This window comes from Melanerpes formicivorus, unplaced genomic scaffold (genome assembly GCF_026170545.1).
Source record: "Melanerpes formicivorus ecotype bairdi unplaced genomic scaffold, bMelFor1.0.p_v2 SCAF_106, whole genome shotgun sequence".
In the NCBI taxonomy this organism is placed as follows: domain Eukaryota; kingdom Metazoa; phylum Chordata; class Aves; order Piciformes; family Picidae; genus Melanerpes; species Melanerpes formicivorus.
In genome coordinates, this window is record NW_027142458.1 from 181,544 (window position 1) to 197,462 (window position 15,919).

General features: G+C 46.7%; 1 protein-coding gene across 14 annotated transcripts in view; it reads right to left on the reverse strand.

Annotated features, from left to right (window-relative positions):
* NEB (nebulin) overlaps positions 1-15,919 on the reverse strand; it is a 178,863-nt gene that overhangs the window by 82,927 nt on the left and 80,017 nt on the right. For all 14 annotated transcript variants that reach the window (XM_068166774.1, XM_068166767.1, XM_068166773.1 and 11 more), the window contains exons 69-83: positions 15,642-15,746; positions 15,391-15,498; positions 14,398-14,709; positions 12,116-12,319; positions 11,645-11,749; positions 10,562-10,666; positions 9,549-9,860; positions 7,447-7,551; positions 7,096-7,194; positions 5,525-5,626; positions 5,240-5,347; positions 3,506-3,817; positions 2,874-2,978; positions 2,682-2,786; positions 1,021-1,125 (exon numbers count right to left, since the gene is read on the reverse strand). In XM_068166774.1, coding sequence (XP_068022875.1) covers positions 1,021-1,125; positions 2,682-2,786; positions 2,874-2,978; positions 3,506-3,817; positions 5,240-5,347; positions 5,525-5,626; positions 7,096-7,194; positions 7,447-7,551; positions 9,549-9,860; positions 10,562-10,666; positions 11,645-11,749; positions 12,116-12,319; positions 14,398-14,709; positions 15,391-15,498; positions 15,642-15,746 — 2,292 coding nt within the window. The remainder of the gene's footprint in view (positions 1-1,020; positions 1,126-2,681; positions 2,787-2,873; positions 2,979-3,505; positions 3,818-5,239; positions 5,348-5,524; positions 5,627-7,095; positions 7,195-7,446; positions 7,552-9,548; positions 9,861-10,561; positions 10,667-11,644; positions 11,750-12,115; positions 12,320-14,397; positions 14,710-15,390; positions 15,499-15,641; positions 15,747-15,919) is intronic.

Here is a 15,919-nt window from a genome sequence, read left to right on the forward strand (position 1 = left end):
AGCATTCACTGTGTCAGGATCCCTTTTTTGATAGGTATTTTGTTAAATATTAAATATCTTGCCCTTCAGACTAAATCATGAAGCAGCTCTTCGTATGGATGAGTGGTCACTTTCTCCAAAATGAGAGGTTTTCAATTAAAATCATTAGAGCTACTGAAAAGTAGCTGCTTAATAATGGAAATAATCTACAATTTTTCTCTCTTATAAAAACAATAATTCAAAAGTCATGAGTAGTCTTGGAAGATACCATTACCATTGGTGCTGGAAGGTGTCCAGAGAAGGGCCATGAGGATGAGCAGAGGGCTGGAGCTGCTCTGCTATGAGGACAGACTGAGGGAGTTGGGGCTGTTCAGTCTGGAGAAAAGAAGGCTCCGAGAAGACCTAATTGTGGCCTTCCAGGATCTGAAGGGGGCTCCAAGAAAGCTGGGGAGGGACTTTTGAGGGTGTCAGGGAGTGATAGGACTGGGGGGAATGGAACAAAACCAGAAATGGGTAGATTGAGATTGGATGTGAGGAAGAAGTTGTTCCCCATGAGGGTGGTGAGAGACTGGCACAGGTTGCCCAGGGAGGTGGTGGAAGCCTCATCCCTGGAGGTGTTTGCAGCCAGGCTGGATGTGGCTGTGAGCAACCTGCTGTAGTGTGAGGTGTCCCTGGCCATGGCAGGGGGGCTGGAACTGGCTGATCCTCGAGGTCCCTTCCAACTCTGACAATTCTATGATTCTATGGAATTATAAAGAGAGTTTGTCACACAAAATTTACTACTACCACTACCTCCTTTACTGCTACTACTACCACTACTTCCAAACACCACACAGCAATGCTTTGAGCCAACAGTTCAATAAGGAAAGAAATTATCTAAATGATCCCAACTGAGACTGACTGAAGAATAAAGAGACTAAATCACTTTCCCAGTGGCACCCAGTAGACTAATGACAGGAACAAGCCAGTTCTCTGAGGTCCACTCCACATTCTGCTCCTTTCAAAAGAAACAACTTCAAGCTGAGTTAGATGAAATCTTACATCACTGTAGAGTAAGGCCATGTCCTTGGCATGGTTCAGTGCAGGAGTATCATCAGATCCAATGTATTGGCCTTTCTCAAGGTTAAATGTCTCTTTGTACTTCAGCTAGAAAAGAAAACAAGCACAATGTTAATTCCACAGGAGGAATCCATTATCCCAACGAGCCCATCCCTTAGAAATAAACATGCTGTTATTGTATCCTCATGATAGGATCATGAGCAGAGCCCACTTGGCAGCATGTAGCCAGTAGTGTTCCCCAGGGATCAGTACTGGGTCCAGTTTTGTTCAGTATCTTCATCAATGAGCTGGATGAGGGGATGGAGTATACCCTCAGCAGGTTCACACATGATACAAAACTAGGGGGGGTGGCTAACACCCTACCAGGCTGTGCTGCCATCCAGTGAAATCTGGACAGGCTGGAGAGATGGGTGCAGGTGAGCCTCATGAAGTCAATAACGACAAGGGCAGAGCCTGGCACCCGGGGAGGAGTAACCCAAGGCACCAGTACAAAGTAGGGGTCATCCTGCTGGAAAGGAGCTCCATGGAGAAAGACCTTGGAGTCCTAGAGGACAGCAAGTTCTCCATGGGACAACAATGTGCCCTTGTGGCCAAGAGAGCCAATGGCATCCTGGAGTGTGCATCAAAAGTGTGTCCAGCAGGTCTAGGGAAGTTCTCCCCCTCTCCTCTGCCCTGATGAGACCACACCTGGAATACTGTGTCCAGTTTTGGGCTTCCCAGTTCAAGAGAGACAAGGATCTGCTGAAGAAAGTCCAATGGAGACTATGAGGATGAGTGGGGAACCACTATGAAGACTTAGAGCTTGGGGCTGTTTAGCCTGGAGAAGAAAAGGCTGACAGGGGATTTGATGAATGTTTATAAATGTCTCAGGGGTGGCTGTCAAAGTGATGGTGCCAGTCTCTTTTCAGTGGTGTTCAGTGATAGGACAAGGAACAATGTGCACAAGATAGAACACAGGAGGTTCCACCTCAACACAAGAAAACACTTCTTGAGGGTGCTGGAGCCCTGGAGCAGGCTGCCCAGGGAGGTTGTGGAGTCTCCCTTGCTGGAGACTTTCAATACCCATCTGGATGTGTTTCTATATGGCATGCTCTAGGTGACCCTGCTTTAGCAGGGGGTGTTGGACTGGATGTTCTCTGGAGGTCCCTTCCAACTCCTACCATTCTGTGATTCTATAATCATGTTGTGCAGTACATTTCAGCTGCTGTAACACATAGGCAAATACCACAGCACTAAATCTGCAGAGAACTCTGGTGAAATTAAATGTGCTTACCAAGAAACGCAGGTTAGTAGCAACACCAGGAACTCCACCACTATACAACTAACTGCTGGTGCAACATGAACAGGACTCAATTTGAAGCTACTATGAGCAAAACTCTAAGTAAGGGATGTGCTTTATCCTTCTACAGAACAAAACCCAAAACCATTATTGTGGTGTTAATTTATATCACTTTTTACTAACCTTATTTAGCCCAGTGAAAACCTGCTGCTCATGAAGCATGCACACAGACACATACACACACAAGGTTAAGAAGGTCAAGAAGAAGAAGAACCAAGAAGGTTAAGCATAGCAGAGTTTAGCAAGAACAGTGAATGAAGTCATTATTGATTCTAAGTAACAGAATAGCTACAGAAGTACATACATCACTTTGATTGACAGAGTTCATCTTTGCCAACACAATGTCAGGAGTGTCAACCACACTGGTATAGTTGGAGAAGTTATCAAGGGCTTCTTTTGTGTATGACCTCTGCAAAGAAATGAAAGATGTGTTGTACATGTTGTGCCTAAACCAAAAAAAAGCTAACTGCAGAACTGTTGAAATATTTTCTCTTACCTTATTTACCAGCTCCTGGGCATTCTTAACCTTCTTATGTTCCACTGAGTCCAGAGGAATCCAGCCAATGCCACGAAGCCATTCCAAATCAGATTTATAAACATTCTAAATCATAAAAGATAAATCACAAAGGGAAGAAATTCTTCAGTTCAGGATGGCATTTTTCAGTCTTACCTGATAGGGACAATACACTTGGAACAAGCTAAGTGGACTTCTGTTGTGCCATGAGGGGGTTAGGTTAGATATTACGACAAATGTCTTTACTGAAAGGGTGGTGAGGAGTTGGAACAGGCTGCCCAGGGAGGTGGTGGAGTCACCATCTCTGGAGGTGTTCAAGAATTGTGTAGATGTGGCTCTTCAGGATATAGTTTAGGTTGGATATTAGGACAAAATTCTTTACTGAAAGGCTGGTGAGGAGTTGGAACAGGCTGCTCAGGGAGGTGCCAGCATCCCCATCCCTGGAGGTGTTCAAGAAGCGCGTAGATGTGGCTCCTCGGGATATAGTTTAGTGGTCATGGTAGGTGGGTTATGGTTGGACTTGGATGATCTTGAAGGTCTTTTCCAACCTTAATGATTCTATCATTCTGTGATTCTAAGTGGAAATTACACAGTATGCCTGTAACAGCACTTACATCACTCTGCAGGTCATAGGCCTTCCTCGCCTGGATGCAGTCGTTCTGGTCAGGGTGGCAAGTCCATTCGTGCAGGTACTGGCGGTACTCAACGTCGCTCACCAAGCTCTGACCTTCCTTTGCTGCTACAACTGACACTATGTCTGCTGGGATGTGGATTTTGGACTTTGTTTTGTGGTAGTCTGCCTTGTACAACCTGTCATTCTGGATCTCGCCTGCATGCTCAAACCACACCAGCTTGGGATCATCTCTCATGCTGGGAACTCCGACGTAGTGCCCTCTTTGCTTGACGTACTCAGCTTTGTACTTGAGCTGATGGGAAAGGGAAAGAATAGGGATGAAATCAACACTGGTTATGTCTGCTCTGGGTTTAGCCTGTGAAGAGCTATGGTTTTGTTAAGACAAAAATTAAACAAATAGGTGATAGAGGGAGCTCAACTCTCACCTGCAAATTTGCATTACAAGATCAGATAAATACATCTCATTGCCGGGTTCTACACATTGGCCACAACAACCCCAGGCAGTGCTACAGGCTGGGGGCAGAGTGGCTGGAGAACAGCCAGGCAGAGAGGGGCCTGGGGGTAGTGGTTGACAGTAGGCTGAACATGAGCCAGCAGTGTGCCCAGGTGGCCAAGAAGGCCAATGGCATCCTGGCCTGCATCAGGAGCAGTGTGGCCAGCAGGAGCAAGGAAGTCATTCTGCCCTGTGCTCAGCACTGGTTAGGCCACACCTTGAGTGCTGTGTCCAGTTCTGGGCCCCTCAGTTTAGGAAAGATGTTGAGCTGCTGGAAGGTGTCCAGAGAAGGGCAACAAGGCTGGGAAGGGGTCTGGAACACAGCCCTGTGAGGAGAGGCTGAGGGCGCTGGGGTTGCTTAGCCTGGAGAAGAGGAGGCTCAGGGGAGACCTTCTTGCTCTCTCCAACTCCCTGAAGGGAGGTTGTAGCCAGGTGGGGGTTGGTGTCTTCTCCCAGGCAAGCAGCACCAGAACAAGAGGACACAGTCTCAAGCTGTGCCAGGGGAGGTTTAGGAAGAAGTTCTTCCCAGCAAGAGAGACTGGCCATTGGAATGGGCTGCCCAAGGCGGTTGGACACAATCAATTCCAGAGGTCCCTTCCAACTCCTCCCATTCTGCAATTAGTGCATTTAGGTTCAGTTTTGTAACAAATGTTGTTAAGAAGTCGAGACTGTCTGAAGAGTGGATGTTTGTTTAAGGTATGTACATCACACTGGTTTGATAAACTGTACACTCAAACTAAGAGACATGGCATCAACCTGATCTAGTGTGGGGTGTCCCTGCCCATGGCAGGGGGGTTGGAAGTAGATGATCCTTGAGGTCCCTTCCAACCCTAACAACTCTGTGATTCTATGATTTCAACATACATGTGAAGAAGCTTAAAATGTAATGTGCATGCTAGCTCACAGCTTAATATGCCTGAAAGTGAAATCAGAGCTAAATAGTTTCACCATAACATCAGTTATTTAACACTCATGAAATAAGGTTTTGAAAGGACAGTTTCTAGAGAAGGTGAAGGTAGACAGGAGAATCAATCTGTTAAACCCCATCATTACAAAGATGTCTGGAGGTTTTGGAGGACAGTGGACTTCATGGGTCATGAAAAGCCTGCTGGATGCTACCCCTAATGGAAAGCTTTCTCTGACTGTTGTTGAACTTTCAGGGCCTTTAACATTTCCAGGCTCCCACTCACTTGCTTTCCTAATGAGAAGAAGAATTATTACCTCACTCTGGACATCATTGGAGTGTTTGGCATGAGAGATCTGCACGCTGTCAGGAGGTAAGAGGTAACCAGTGGCTTTTTCTTTCTCCCAGTTCTCCTTGTATAAGTTCTGTGGAAAATAAAGGAGAGGACAAGCATGATAATCATTATCATCTTGCTCTATATGAAAGTGCCAGGCTAATAAATCCTCCCTTTAGGATCTTCTTAATAAGGCACGTTTTCTACATCCCTCCAAAGAGTTTTTCATGCGAGTTATTAGCTCTGCTGTCAAGGAGAGGTCACATACCTGATTAAGAATTCTGGCTGCCTCTCGAGCCATATCCAGCTGTGGTGTATCTGTCAGAGTATAATGTGACTTGGCCTCATTCCATGCTTTGTGGTATTTAACCTGGAACAGAGAAAGTGATGATGACTACCTTGCAGCACCACCATGAAATGAGGAAGACAGAATGTCAAGATCCATACTTTATGTATGAAGCAATGTATAACACCCTGAATTTGCAGGGCTGTTAGGTGTGGTGCACTGAATGCCTATCCAAACATGGGGTTTGTTTTAAAAAGGAAATTATACAAGACAAGGAATTCACAATGGCACTTGAAAAAAAACTTGTTCCAAGTGGACAGGGAAGAATCTTCAGAAGTCAAGAGTTTGGTCTGCAGGGAGGTACAGCAACTAGCAGGCAAAACCATTTGAACAAGGGCACTAGATTCTAAGCTTTTTGAGGGAAAAATCTCTTTACTCAGCATGATCTCAGCCTTCAAAAATGTAAAGAACAGCAAGCTGCCAGCACACCAGCTTTGCTCATCTTTATTGTTACACAGTAAAAAGTATAAACTCATGCTGGTGTAAATGAGAAGGTTTAACTGTGATGGTTTCTGGAGTGCAAGTGCCTCTTTCTGTTCATGGTGTCAGTGACTCTGCTTGAGGAGCTTCTTCCCTCATAAGTGATGGAGATGAGCTAAGTCCTGTCCATCTGGGCAGGGACTGGCTGGAAAGCAGCCCTGAGGAGAGAGACTTGGGGGTGCTGGTGGACAAAAAGCTCAACAGGAGCTCTCAGTGTGCACTTGCAGCCCAGAAAGCCAATCAGAGCCTGGGCTGCATCAGGAGAAGTGTGGCCAGCAGGGCAAGGGAGGTGATTCTCCCCCTCTGCTCAGCTCTGCTGAGACCCCACCTGGAGTACTGCCTTCAGTTCTGGAGCCTCTAGCACAAGAGGGATGTGGAGGTGCTGGAAGGTCTCCAGAGAAGGGCCAGGAGGATGAGCAGCGGGCTGGAGCACCTCTCCTGTGAGGACAGACTGAGGGAGTTGGGGCTGTTCAGTCTGGAGAAGAGAAGGCTCCCAGGTGACCTCATTGTGGCCTTCCAGGATCTGAAGGGGGCTACAGGAAGGCTGGGGAGGGACTGCTCAGGATCTCAGGCAGTGATAGGACGAGGGGGAATGGAATGAAGCTGGAGGTGGGGAGATTGAGGCTGGAGGTGAGGAGGAAGTTCTTCCCCATGAGAGTGGTGAAGCCCTGGAATGGGTTGTCCAGGGAGGTGGTTGAGGCCCTGTCCCTGGAGGTGTTTAAGCCCAGGCTGGATGAGGCTCTGGGCAGCCTGATCTAGTGTGGGATGTCCCTGCCCATGGCAGGGGGTTGGAACTAGATGATCCTTGTGGTCTCTTCCAACCCTGACTGATACTATGATACTACGATACTATGATCTTTATGCCATAGATTCATGGAATTCCCAGAGACTGACTGAGAGTCCTTGTGTGTTTCATATGAAAAGATCAAACTAATATCCTTTTATAGTTAAAAATCCTATCATGTCAATTTACAGGTCAGTTTACCAGTCCAGAGAAGCCCCAGCAAACTCACCTGACTAAGAATTTCACCACTGTTCTTTGCTGTGATGTAATCAACCCTGTCTGCCACTGGAGTAAATGGAAGGGTTTCAGCTTTGGTACGGTACTTTCTCTACACAGGAGAAAAGAACAGGCAAGATTAGGCTGGAATACTCCCCAGCTAACCCAGGAATCCTGAAAACACAGACAAGACAAGAAAGATGACACGGAAAAGAAAACTCCCCAGACACAGAACGAATGCTGTGGAAATAGTCCAGGTCTATTTCCTAGTTGGGAAAATGCAGCTGTGTTGGACCATGTCAAAGTACTTCAGCTGGCAAATAGTCTCTAAGAAAATGTGAGCCTGGAATAAATGTTTTGTTACCTCATTCAGGAGATCTCCAGCATATTTGACATGGTTGATTCCAACTGAATCATTGGGCAGCCATCCAATACCCCGCAGCCATTCTAAATCAGCTTTGTAAACAGCCTGGGAAAACAAAATGAGGGTGATGCTGTGAGCTCCAGTTCCCTGTACAACCCACTAAGATTCATAAGTAATGGTATTGACTTCCACTGGTTAGAATAGAATAGAATAGAATAGAATAGAATAGAATAGAATAGAATAGACCAGACCAGGTTGGAAGAGACCTTCAAGATCATCGTGTCCAACCTATCATCCAACACCACCCAACCTACTAAACTATGCAACCAAGCACCCTGTCAAGTCTCCTCCTAAACACCTTCAGGGATGGTGACTCCACCATCTCCCCAGGCAGCCCACTCCAGTGGGCAATCACTCTCTCTGTATAGAACTTCTTCCTAACCTCCAGCCTAAACCTCCCCTGGTGCAGCCTGAGACTGTGTCCTCTTGTTCTGGTGCTGGTTGCCTGGGAGAAGAGACCAACCTCTGCCTGTCTACAACCCCTCTTCAGGTAGTTGTAGAGAGCAATAAGGCCACCCCTGAGCCTCCTCTTCTCCAGGCTAAGCAATCCCAGCTCCCTCAGCCTCTCCTCATAGGGCTTGTGTTCCAAACCCCTCATCAACTTTGTTGCCCTTCTCTGGACACCTTCCAGCAGGTCAACCTCCTTCCTAAACTGAGGGGCCCAGAACTGGACACAGGACTCAAGGTGTGGCCTAACCAGTGCAGTGTACAGGGGCAGAATGACCTCCCTGCTCCTGGTTAAGAGGGCAGCAGGAATTCCAACATGAGCTCTACTTCTAGACTGATCACACTTCAAGCCTGGCAACAGATAACACTGGCACATAACTTTGCACTCCTAATAAACAGCACTGGATTCAGCAGAAGACTTCCACTACTTGGGGCTGGATCAGAGTAAGAGCAACATAGCTCTTAGTCTCTCAAAGGGTATGGAGAACAGGCCAGGTGAGGAGCAGCTGAGGGAAGCAGGGCTGTTCAGCCTGGAGAAAAGGCTGAGGGGAGACCTCATTGCTCTCTACTCCCTGAAAGGAGGTTGGAGTCAGGTTGGGATTGGTCTCTGCTCCCTAGTAACAAGGACAAGAGGAAAGGGGCTTAAGTTGTGCCAGGGGAGGTTCAGGTTGCATATCAGGAAAAATTTCTTCACCAGAGGCATTATCAGACACTGGAATGGGCTGCCCAGGGAGGTGGTGCAGTCACCACCCCTGGAGGTATTTAAAAGACACATGGATGTGGTGCTTAGAGAAATGGTTTAGTGGCAGTGGCTTAGCAGCAGCCATGAGATTGTGAACTCTAAGCAAGCAGTTGGACTCGATAATCTCAAAGGTGTCTTGCAACCTCAACAGTTTTATGTATCTATGATTCTAAGTGACAGAACAAGAGGAAATGTCCTCAAGTTGCACCAGGGGAGGTTTAGGTTGGATATTAGAAGAAACTTCTTCACTGAAAGGGTTCTCAAAGACTGGAACAGACTTCCCAGGGAAGTGATTGAATTCTTATCTCTGGAGGTGTTTCAAAGACACAGAGATGTAGTGCTGAGAGACATGGGGTTGTTTAGCCTGGAGAAGAGGAGGCTCAGGGGAGACCTTCTTGCTCTCTCCAACTCCCTGAAGGGAGGTTGTAGCCAGGTGGGGGTTGGTCTCTTCTCCCAGGCAACCAGCGTCAGAACAAGTCTCAAGCTGTGTCAGGGGAGGTTTAGGCTGGAGGTGAGGAGAAAGTCCTTCCCAGAAAGAGTAATTGGCCATTGGAATGTGCTGCCCAGGGAGGTGGTGGAGTCACCTTCCCTGGAGGTGTTCAAGAGGGGATTAGATGTGGCACTTGAAGCCATGGTTTAGTTAGTCATGAGGTGTTGGGTGATAGGTTGGACTTGATGACCTCTGAAGTCTTTTCCAACCTTATTGATTCTATGATGATTCTATGGTTTAGAGATTTCGTAGCTAGATAACAGTGGGAGCTGATGATCTTAAAGATCTTTTCCAATTGAAACACTTCTGTGATCCTAAGAAGAGCCAGTGTAGCCATTAAGCTGAACCTTTACATCAACTCACATCACTCTGGAGGTCGTAGGCTTTCCTAGCATGGATGACATCATTCTGATCCGGAAGGCAGATCCACTGATGCAAGTAGTGCCGGTAATCCACGTCACTGACCAAAGACTGACCCTGCTTGGCTGCTACAATGGACACCATGTCTACTGGCAGGTGACACTGTGTCTTCCATTTGGCAAAGTGCTTCTTGTACTCCAGCTCGCTCTGAACTTTGCCTATGCCGAGGGCAAACTGCATTCTGGAATCTTCCTTTGCATTTGGAACTCCAACGTAATGTCCTTTCTGCTTCTCGTGATCCAGTTTGTACTTGTACTGGGGGAAAGAGCAAAGAGCACCATCACTGCCCAGTCCTCATGACATGGCTCTTCAAGCCTGTGAAGAGCTAGAAGCACCTATTCTAAAGAGCAAAGAGCACCATCACTGCCCAGTCCTCATGACATGGCTCTTCAAGCCTGTGAAGAGCTAGAAGCACCTATTCTAAAGAGCAAAGAGCACCATCACTGCCCAGTCCTCATGACATGGCTCTTCAAGCCTGTGAAGAGCTAGAAGCACCTATTCTAAAGAGCAAAGAGCATCATCACTGCCCAGTCCTCATGACATGGCTCTTCAAGCCTGTGAAGAGCTTGAAGCACCTTAATACAAGCCTGAGCAGAAACATTCACAGGATTTTATACATGAGTTCCAGGGGGACTTGGACAGGTTTGAGAGGTGGGCCCATGCCACCCTCATGAAGTACAACAAGGCCAAGCACCTGGATCAGGGCAATCCCAAGCATAAATATAGACTCGGAGAGAAGGGGATTGAGAGCAGCCTTGAGGAGGACTTGGGGGGTGTCAGCTGATGACAAACTCCCCGGGAGCCAGCAGTGGCTCCTGGTAGCCCAGCAGGCAGCTGTGTGCTGAGCTGCATCCAAAGCAGGGAGAGCAGCAGCACAGGGAGGGGATTCTGCCCCTCTGCTGTGCTGAGCCCCCCCCTCAGCACTGCCTCCAGTTAGAACAGAATCTGGCACTTACGTCACTAGCGATTTCTCGAGATGCTTTGGCTGACTTGATGGGGATTGCATCTGCCCTCAAATCATAACTGGTCTTCAGCTCATCCCAATCTTTGTTATACATTTTCTGGAAAGACAGCAGAATGTCACACATATGCTAAATGCTCTGGAATTTGCCATTCAGGAAACACACATGTCACAGCCCCGCTGGCTGAAATACTCTGAGGAGTTTTGTGCATTACTCCTCCACCTCCTCGCCAGAAATGCTGCTGAAAATCTTCCTGCCTCTCAAACATGGATGGTGAGGGCAATGAGACCCTGGAACAGGTTGCCCAGGGAGGTCATGGATACCTCCTCCCTGGAGGTGTTTGCATGAGGCCTTGAGCAACCTGGTTGAGCAGAAAGTATCCCTGCCCATGGCAGGGGGTTTGGAACTTGGTGATCTTTATGGTCCCTTCCAGCCCAAACCATTCTGTGATTCTATGAGGTTCACACAACTTAATCTTTAGCTTTGTAAGATCTTAGAATGTTCAAATCTCCCAAGGGAAGCAGTGGCTTCCCCTACATTGGACAGTTTTAAAACTTGGTGCTGGGACTTTTAGTCTGGAGAAGAGAAGACTGAGAGAGGATTTAATCAATGGTTATCAATATCAGAGGGCTGGGGGTCAGGAGGGAGGGGACAGGCTCTGCTCATTTGCACCCTGGGATAGGACAAGGGGCAATGGATAGAAACTCCAGCACAGGAGGTTCCACCTCAACATGAGAAGGAACTTCTTCACTGGGAGGGTCACAGAGCACTGGAACAGGCTGCATTGAGAGGTTGTGGAGTCTCCTTCTCTGGAGGCTTTCCAGCCCCATCTGGATGTGTTCCTGTGTGACCTGTGCTGGATTCTGTGCTCCTGCTCTGGCAGGGGGGTTGGACTCAATGATCTCTGGAGGTCCCTTTCCAACCCCTGACATTGGGTGAACTACCCTATCACCTAGAAAGGTTGGGCCAGATGATCCTTGGGGTCCCTTCCTCCTAGGAATTCTGTGATTCTATGAACTTTACAGGATACACCACACTGTTTTACAGAAATGTAAACAAATAAAAGGATAAGCATACCTTGCTGTAGTTAACAGCATTACTCCTGGCTAGGTTGATTTCAGGCGTGTCTGGCATGATATGGATCATAGTCTTGTCCTTCTCCCAGGCTTCTTTGTACTTTTGCTGTGAAAACAGAGCGTTTTATGGTATTTCCCATGTGGAAGCTCACTTGTCAATAGCATAAAAATCCCACAAACCTCTCCCAAATGATCTCTAAAAACTAAAATGACTGGAAAAGTGTTGAGCTTGACTTAAAATACCACCAAACAACTTGACATTTTCACAGTGAAATTTCTCTTGAGCAGTGGTGGGGTCACCATCCCTGGGGGTGCTCACACAGCGTGCGGCGCTTAGGGACAGGGCTTAGTGTTGACCCTTCAGTACCGGGTCGAAGGTTGGGCTGGATGATCTCTGAGGTCTCTTCCAACCAGATAGATTCTGTGGTGCTGTTTATAACCTCCAAACAACTTGGAGAAGAGTGCAACCTACAATGCTGACTTGCTCAGCGTTGGTTTTGGCGAGAAGGACGTCTGGGGAATCCACCACACTGGTGTACTTCACACTGTCGATGGGCGTGCGATACACGTTGTCACTCAGGAGATCCTGGGCCTGCTTCACTCTCTTAACCTCTGGGGAGTCATTAGGCAGCCAGCCAATGCCACGGAGCCATTCCAAGTCTGCCCTGTAGACAGCCTACAGACACAGTCAGGAAAAGACAAAGGAAAACATGGTGTTTAAAATGACCACCTTCATTATGTGAAACTACAGAAAGCAGCAGGTGTCTTAGGAAAGGTCGACTTAAAGTGTCAGCCAGCTGACATTTAGATGAATCCTTTTCATAATCAAGAGGATGTTCAGGGTCATAAGCAAAATACAATCTGGGAACTAGGTTGTAAGTAGTAGAATAGAATAGAATAGAATAGAATAGAATAGAATAGAATAGAATAGAATAGAATAGAATAGAATAGAATAGAATAGAATAGAATAGAATAGAAGTGAAGTGAAGTGAAGTGAAGTCAAGTCAAGTCAAGTCAAGTCAAGTCAAGTCAAGTCAAGTCAAGTCAAGTCAAGTGAAGTGAAGTGAAGTGAAGTGAAGTGAAGTGAAGTGAAGTGAAGTGAAGTGAAGTGAAGTGAAGTCAAGTCAAGTCAAGTCAAGTCAAGTCAAGTCAAGTCAAGTCAAGTCAAGTCAAGTGAAGTGAAGTGAAGTGAAGTGAAGTGAAGTGAAGTCAAGTCAAGTCAAGTCAAGTCAAGTCAAGTCAAGTCAAGTCAAGTCAAGTCAAGTCAAGTGGTATTAATAGAATAGAATTAATCAGGTTGGAAAAGACCTTCGAGATCATCGAGTCCAACCTATCACCCAGCACCATCTCATCAACTAAACCATGGCACCAAGCACCCCATCCAGTCTCTTCCTAAACACCTCCAGTGATGGTGGCTCCACCACCTCCCTGGGGGTAGGAAGAAGTTCTTCACCATGAGAGTGATGAGACACTGGAACAGGCTGCCCAGGGAAGTGGTGGAAGCCTCATACCTGGAGGGTTTTAAGGCCAGATTGGATGTGGCTCTGAGCAACCTGATCTAGTGTGAGGGGTCCCTGCCCATGGCAGGGGTGTTGGAACTAGATGGTCCTTGAGGTCCCTTCCAACCTTGACAATTCTATGACATTTAGAAATGTGTGGGCATGGCACTCTGGGACATGGTTTAATGGCCATGGTGGTGTTAGGTTGGTGGTTGGACTCGATGATCTTAGAGGTTTTTTCCAACCAAAATAATTCTCTGATTCTAAACCTTGTGAAGTTAAATAGAGAGGAAACAAGTGAACCAAACTGCCATTGATGATGAGGAGTGCTAAGATCTTAAAAGTGTACTCCTGCCCCCTTCACAATATTTATTCCTCTACTCACTTCAGTTTACAAGTCCAAACAAACAAACAAAAAAAATCAAGCTGGCCATAGGAAGACTTAACAAAAAGGATGGGGAAAAAAGTGAAAGTAATAAAAGGTTATAGAGGCAATGGGGATTAGCACTAACTGGTAAATTCTTGAAGCAGTATCAAGCAACATTAGTGATCAATTAAATCCTTCAACAAGGTGAATGAATCTCACTTTTGAAGCTCATAATTGAAAGAGAGGAAGAGTGACTGGTAAGCAGCAAAGCCAAGTCAGGAAATCAGCTGGACTGACTCCTCCTGCTTTGACATCAGCCACTAAATCATCTTACCTGCCACCCCTTACATGGTTTTATTGACATTACAAAAACTTCCAAGACAACTCAGATAAAGAGGAATAACAAAAGCCATCTGACTCCAAAGCAGCAAACAGATGTTATTTCATAAGTCCCATCCAAAGAGGAGAGACAAATCCTTCATCCTCTCCAAACCACAGTATTCCAAAAGCACATGAAACATAACAGACACCAACTAAAGAGTTAAAAAAAAATCAGAGGTAATACCAACACTTTTTAAAGGCTAAAAGAAGTGCAGGTAAGATCAGCAACAAGAAAAGCTGAAGAAAGCAGTCTAAAGATAAATCCCTTGTGGCTTTCTAATATCAGATGTGTTTCATATGCAAAAATGCTTAAGACCAAGCTGGACAAGGCCTTGAGCAACCTGGTCTGGCAGGAGGTGTTCCTGCCCACAGCAGTGGATTGGAGCTAGATGATCTTTAAGGTTCCTTCCAACCCAAACCATTCTATAATTCATGAAACCATCAAAATCAGGCTGCCATGTATTAAGTAGCACAAGTAGCAACCACCACATCTCTACACATACTCACATCACTCTGCAGGTCGTAGGCCTTCCTGGCATGGATCACATCATTCTGGTCAGGCAGACAGGTCCACTGGTGAAGGTACTGGCGGTAGTCAACGTCACTGACCAGTGTCTGGCACTCCTTGGCTGCCTGCACTGCCAGCATGTCCACTGGCAAGTGGATCTGGGTCTTGGAGTCGTTGTAGGCCTTCTTGTAGAGTCGGTCGTTCTGCAGCATCATGGCACGTGCTGCCAGGGCCAGTTTGGGATCCTCCTGGGCAGTTTTGCACCCAACGTAGTGCCCTTTCTCCTTCTCATGGGTCAGCTTGTACTTGTACTAGAAACACAGAAACAAAGTCAGCAGCCACATACTGCTCACCTGGATACAACTAAGAAAAGGCTTCCAGCTTCCTAAGCTGTCAACCTAAACTGGTGAGGGGTTTTGGCACAGCCCTGTGAGGAGAGGCTGAGGGAGCTGGGGTTGCTTAGCCTGGAGAAGAGGAGGCTCAGGGGAGACCTCATTGCTCTTTACAACTACCTAAAGGGAGGTTGTAGCCAGGTGGGGGTATGGTCTCTTCTCCCTGGCAACCAGCACCAGAACAAGAGGACACAGTCTCAAGCTGTGCCAGGGGAGGTTCAGGCTGGCTATTAGGAAGAAGTTCTTCCCAGCAAGAGAGATTGGCCATTGGGATGTGCTGCCCAGGGAGGTGGTGGAGTCACCATCCCTGGAGGGGTTTAAGAGGAGACTGGCTGAGGCACTTGGTGCCATGGTTTAGTTGATGAGATGGTGTTGGGTGATAGGTTGGACTTGATGATCTCAAAGGTCTTTACCAACCTAGTTAATTCTATTCTATTCTATTCTATTCTATTCTATTCTATTCTATTCTACTCTACTCTACTCTACTCTACTCTACTCTACTCTACTCTATTCCTATTCCTATTCCTATTCCTATTCCTACCTAACCCTTTGATCTGAACTTCAGCTGCACACAGCAAGCACATTAAGAGAAGACTGTACCTCACTACAAATGTCTCTGGAAGCCTTGGCCTGTTTGATGGGAATGGCATCCGCTCTGATGTCGTAGCTTTTGGCCTTGGCCTCATCCCAGGCCTTCTGATAGTGTTTCTGCAAAGACAATTAATCACCCTTGTTAGATGCAGTCAGGACCTGCTGGTACCAATACCTTTTCTTAAAGCCTGCTCTGGAAGAGCGCTTTTTTCCACTCTGTATCTAACAATGCTTCACACACAAAGATTTTCTTCTCTTACATTGCTGATGTTGAGAGCGTTGACTTTGGACTGCAGCATTACAGGGGTATCAGAGGGCATGGAAACCTGTGTCTTGTCTTTATCCCAGGCTTCACGGTACAGACGCTGAGGAGAGAGGAAGCACAATGACATTTGCCTATGGTTTGGAGAAGGAACAGGGTCCACCAAGAGGAATCATTTGGCAACACTGGTTTGAGTTAGTTTCCAATTAGTCATTTCCCTGTGGTTTGGAGAAGAAGTAGAATCCACCAAGAGGAATCATTTGGCAACACTGGTTT